Source organism: Haematobia irritans, chromosome 5 (genome assembly GCF_050003625.1).
Source record: "Haematobia irritans isolate KBUSLIRL chromosome 5, ASM5000362v1, whole genome shotgun sequence".
NCBI classification, from domain to species: domain Eukaryota; kingdom Metazoa; phylum Arthropoda; class Insecta; order Diptera; family Muscidae; genus Haematobia; species Haematobia irritans.
The window spans coordinates 162,158,276-162,164,275 of record NC_134401.1 but is presented as its reverse complement, the minus strand read 5'-3'; the positions used below and the strand labels follow the sequence as shown (position 1 = coordinate 162,164,275).

Genomic DNA, 6,000 nt, shown 5'->3' with positions numbered 1-6,000 from the left:
AGTTATAAACAATTATCCATTTAGATATGGAAATTACATTTACGTATATTGCTACATACATATTCGACTAATGAATTGGAAAAAGTTTAGGAGTTTTATTGTAATGATAATATGGTTCTTTAATTTTACTTTATAGGTTATGAGTTATGGAAAATTTATTTTAATTTTTTTTTTGTAAATGTATGTATGTAGAATTATTCTATGTATGATTGATGATCATGATTTGATTTGATTTGATGATGTATTTGATTTTGGCATTGGATTTCATGAATATTTTCTTCATTTCTTTTTCATGGATATGATAATTTAAGAATTGATTTTTGTTTATTTTTTATATTTTGTGTTTTTTTTATTAGCATAATAATTTAAACAGGGTTTTATTTTAAAGACAATACTACAATAAGTTTGTTTGTTTTTTAATACATACAAAAAATATCTAAAAATGTTAAAACATATTTACTCTCTTTTAGGGAGGAGTGTTGATTTGCTGTAAGATGGTAGTATCCTCATAGAATAGTTTCTTTTTTTGGTAAGGATTTTATTTGGGAGCGGGAGGAAGGAGTCGTTTGTTTTTGTAGGGTGGGTGGTATGGTTGGTCTTCGTGTCTTTCTTCTTCTCTTTGTGCTGCTAACGAATTTAAATTCGCTCAGTTACATAAACTTTGGCAGTGGCTGGAGCATTGGAACGTCTAACGGCTACGGAGACAATAATGCCTATCGCCACCAATACAATGCCCATGGAGTTCATGATGTAATGTTCGATTTCTGAACTACGAGTGCTGTAAAGGAGAGAGATATTTTTTGAAATGTGTAAATTTATAAATAAATCTGTTGTAGAATTTGTTATATATTAAATATACACAGTATTATCGACATGTCCCTTTATGCGTCTTACAGACAATAAGTTTTTCTGGACGGAATGTCTGTGTTTGTAAAGAATCTTACAGTGTGTCCAATCGATACGACAATTCGTTGATGACTAAATAATCAGTAAATGTGTTATCGATCGCATAAACATGCAGCAGTATCGATTATGACTTTGAACTTAACTTGATGTGGCCAATATATGGGATATGTTCGACACGACCACGGTCGTCCGGATAAACTTATAGTCTGCAAGGCGCATTATAGATATTTAAAACCGTACTTTTCTATGAAAAGGGGAGAATTTTTTCAACACATTTTTACATGCTATTATGCGCTTTGCAGACTATCAGTTATTCCGGACGGAATGTCGGTGTTTGTAAAGAATCTTCCAGTGTGTCGAATCGATACGACTCGACGTCGGCGATGACTAAATAATCGGTAAATGTGTTATCGATCCCATAAACATGCAGCAGTATCGATTATGCCTTCGATTATGTGGCCAATATATGGGATAGGTTAGGTTAGGTTAAAGTGACGGCCCGATTAAGATTCAGGCTCACTTAGACTATTCAGTCCATTGTGATACCACAATAACTAAAAGTACCTATTACATATGGCCACTTCTAGTTTTAACCGCTGAACCTTCTCGATTATTGCCTTCTGTTGAACCAACCTGATTGTTCCAAAAACATTAGCAGACTGCTTAAGTTAACGTTTTCCAGGTCCGCCAGTAATCTAAAGCTATATGCCCCTAAAATTTGCTTACGCCTTACACAGAATGCTTAAATGGGGCCATATTTGCTTGGTGTCGTTACAGCCCTTGCAATTCTCCCATCGAACATTTGCCATCATAACAGCCTTCTCACGCAGTATGAGCTTGCAGGTAGCCAGGGGCATACCAACAGATTCTAGTTCCCCTGGAATATGTAAGGTATTCCCTAGCTTCGCCAACTCATCCGCTTCGCAGTTCCCCGGTATGTTCCTATGGTCAGCCACCCATATTCGGTATGTTCCTATGGCCAAACACCCATATATGGGATATGTTCGACACGAGCACTGTCGTCCGGAATAACTGATAGTCTGTAAGGCGCATTACGCGCACTTGCCGATAATAACGTGACATATTTTTCGATAGCAACGAATATTTTATGGTTGGTGGAAATTTCCACTTAAGACACATACCCGTCGTTAAGGCCGGTATGCATCTCTATCCGAATTTTTCGCTATCCGTAACAAATGCATTGCTATATGTTTCCAAACGAAAATCCAGTGGGGACTTTTTATCGACTATACATTTTTACATTTTTGACACACAAACCAAATTTCCACTAGAGGTGCGTACCTGGGGAGCAAATTATAAGTGCCGATAATATCGTTCTAACGAAAAATCGCTTGCTAAGATACCTATGTACATCTTATGGATCGAGGCGCATACCGCACTTAAATTCGATTAGCTCAGATCAGATGTAAACTATCGATAATAACGTCACACGGAATTTAGCAACTTCTGTTATATCTTATGGGAGTTTGGAATCTCCACTAGTGATGCAATCGACATTGCAAAACTGTGTTATTGACACACAAACGAAATTTCCACTATAGGTACATACCTGGGAAGAAAATCATAACTGTCGATAATATCGTTCAAACAAAAAATTCTCTAGCTATGCACCACTTTCGAAAATTCTTGTTGCATGCCAAAGCAGTTTTGCTATGTATTTCTTATGGGAGCAAAATGTTAACAATCGATAACAACGCCTCACGAAATTTAGCAACTTATATCTTATGGGAGGTTGGAATATCCACTAGTGATGCAATCGACATTGTAAAACTGTGTTATTGACACACAAACGAAATTTACACTATAGGTACATACAGAGAATGAAGCCGCCGAGTCACGCCGCCGTCGACTAGTTGTTACCAGTCGAAGCCGTCGCCGAATTTGTCGACTCATCTCGACTCAAAGTTAGCCGCCAATTAATCAAAAATATTGATTTGAATCAGAAAAAATTATTAATAATGGTTGCATTTTTTTGTCAAAATGTTTAACTTTCCACCCAAAATCAGTATCATGTTGCTATAAAAATTTGGCTCAGAACATTTGAATTAGGTATAAATGTGATTTTAAGATAAGTTGTACAACTAATCTCATTACCATTCGGATAACATCAAATTGATTTTATTATGGATAATTGTCCGCCGTCGATAAGACAAATTTATATCGGCTTAGCCGTCAAGCCGCCGCTGCCGGAGGCAAAAAATTAGTATTAGCCTCCGCCGACAAAAATGGGTCGGCTTCATTCTCTGGGTACATACCTGGGAAGAAAATCATAACTGTCGATAGCATCAAACAAAAAATTCTCTAGCTATGCAGATCACGCAACCATGACAAAATGTAAACAATCAATAACAACTCCTCACGGAATTTAGCAACTTATTTCTTATGGGAGGTTGGAATTTCCACTAGAGATACAATCGACATTTAGGGTCGGTATGCACCTCAAACGAAATTGTTAAGACATGCATTAGTATTTTTGCTACCGGAAATTTCGTGAAGCGTTGTTATCGATTGTTTACATTTTGCTCCCATAAGAAATACATAGCAAAACTGTTTTGGCATGCAACAGGAATTTTCGAAAGAGGTGTGTACAGACCTTTCTCTTCCCGAAATTTCGCTGGCAATATGAATTTCGTATGTAAACGATCGATAGTAGCGTCTTCCGAAATTTTTGATAACAACGCCTTTCTTAGGGGTGGTAGAAATTTCCACTAGAGATGCGTACCGGCCTTCAAGAGAGAAAAAAATTAAACAATCGATAATATTGTCCTAACGGAAATTTCTTTAACAAAAATGCAAGTCACGAAAATTTGACTTTCGATTTTTAAAATAAAATTTGAGATTTTAGTAAGATTTGTAAAGTTTACATTTTCCAAAGTACAATTTCCGGCCTAACACTTAGGAATCATTGAAAAGTTGTGTCAAAAGCCAAATGGTCGATTTTGAAGGTCATAGTCCCGAGGAGAGTTCCAGTGATTCAAGGATTTATATACCCTCCTTCAACTCAAAATATTCTGTCCCAGTTATAGCTGATGACCACAAAGCTTTTTAGCTGCAATTTATCCTCAAGTGGTTTCACTCATAGTTTGACCAACCGGTTGGACTCATCTAGAAGAGGTCCCTTTTAGTTAAGCTAAACATAGAATGAGGCAGCTCTCTTTGATAATAGAGTCCGTGTTTGTAAGACTATATAGCGACCACACTTAAGCTAATCTTAATCTGGAGGATTCAATTTTAATTTTATTAATTTGAAGTTTATGTTTTACTTACCTTACGGCTGTATCCCCAGTATCAATGGCGGCTATCATTTGACGCTCTTTCTCAACTAGACCTGTGACGCAGGTGGCAATGGCCAACATGAAATTGGCCAAACCAAAACTGGCATGAATTGGAACCATGGTGGCACGGCAATTGTAAGTGCGATTCTCACAGCATAATAATATCAAAAAACTATAATTAAACAACAACAACAAAGAGAAACAAAAAAATTATAATAATAAAAAATATGATCCAAATATCATTGAGAGAGTCACATCATACCTGAAGAAACCCACAACAAATTGCATTACGAACATCCCCATTGTGACAAAGCCCAGCCATGTGTGCAGGCTGTAGAAGTTTTGCTTTGGGGGTTCGGCCAGATTGTGTGAATCGAATACGGACAAGAATCCCAGGGCGATACATGGAATGGCACATGCATGGAAGAGCATGTGAACAAGTTTCACATAAATATGTTTTAGGCAGCGGCAAAGGCGATACAAAAGAATTGCTAAAAATGAAAATTGTAAAAAAATACAGCAGCTTTAATTCCGTAGACGAATACTTACAAAATCCTGAGAATGTTATAAAACCAGCTACCATTAGAACGGGATGTAAATTAAATTGCAATTCTGGATTTTCCGACCAGGCAAAACCGCCACGATAGAATATAACCCAGAATAGAGTGAGCACCAAAACACCCACCAATAGAATGGTGGATAATATGACAATCAGTAAATATTCGAACCATGAGCCACAGTTCCAGGCATTTTCGGGATCCTCCTCATAGCGTCTGTAATGAAATGAAAAATAAAATTTTCAATTTTATCTTCTTGAAAGTTAATACAAAAATACTACATGGAATCTCTATTTCTTGGTCCCATGCTTATCACATTATTTAATTCTTTAACAAAATTCTCATTAATTGTCATTCTGCGGCGATAACGACGATATCTTGTAAGAAATTCTGGTTTACACTTTCGTAGAAAGCCCATTTGTCTTTTTTCAGTTGGAATGTGTCAACATTTTTTAAAAATAAACGAAATATTCAAAGCCTATTTCAATTTAAAGCCAACCAAGTATATTGAACTGGCAATCCCATGGTATATATACAGAGTGGCTGATATGTAAGTAAAGCTCTACATTTTTTAAATTTTCATTTTGTTTTTTTATTTTTTTGTTCAAAATCAAAAAAGTCGATAATAACATCACCTTATTGAGTGAATATAGATTAGGTTATGTGCTTTACAGACTACCAGTTATTCCGGACGGAATGTCGGTGTTTGTAAAGAATCTTACAGTGTGTCGGATCGATACGACTTGTCGGCGATGACTAAATAATCGGTAAATGTGTTATCGATCCCATAAACATGCGGCAGTATCGATTATGCCTTCGGACTTAACTGATAATGTGCACAATATATGGGATATGTTCGACACGAGCACTGTCGTTCGGAATAACTGATAGTCTGTAAAGCGCATTAGATACAGAGGCAGCCCGATATTTCAGCTTCACTTACACTATTCAGTCCATTGTGATACCTAGGGATGCCAGACGTGCTCTTTTAAAGAGCACATGTGCTCTTTTTTTCAAAATGTGCTCTTAAAACAAGATAGGCCAAAAGAGCACGCAAAAGTGCTCTATTTTTAGTTAAGTACACTTTTTGTGCTCTTCGTATGCATCACAACAAATATTACTTCAACGCGATTAAATAAATGGTAAAAGTAAACTGAACATACGTAAGTGTCACACTACGAGATTTTCCTATGCCGTTATTTTCTAATTAAATAGTGTTTTACTTTATAAATAAGAGTTGA

The 6,000-nt window shown here is 36.3% G+C and overlaps 1 protein-coding gene across 6 annotated transcripts in view; it reads right to left on the bottom strand.

Annotated features, from left to right (window-relative positions):
* Positions 1-317: 317 nt before the first annotated feature.
* The window catches only part of nemy (cytochrome b561 family member no extended memory), a 62,830-nt gene continuing 57,147 nt past the window's right edge, over positions 318-6,000 (bottom strand). For 5 of the 6 annotated variants that reach the window (XM_075312104.1, XM_075312105.1, XM_075312106.1 and 2 more), the window contains 4 exons: positions 4,752-4,975; positions 4,465-4,693; positions 4,195-4,374; positions 318-778 (listed from right to left, as the gene is read on the bottom strand). In XM_075312104.1, coding sequence (XP_075168219.1) covers positions 637-778; positions 4,195-4,374; positions 4,465-4,693; positions 4,752-4,975 — 775 coding nt within the window. In that variant the 3' untranslated portion in view covers positions 318-636. Of the gene's footprint in view, positions 779-4,194; positions 4,375-4,464; positions 4,694-4,751; positions 4,976-5,040; positions 5,193-6,000 lie in introns of those variants that run through there. The other variant, XM_075312103.1, reaches the window with a different exon arrangement.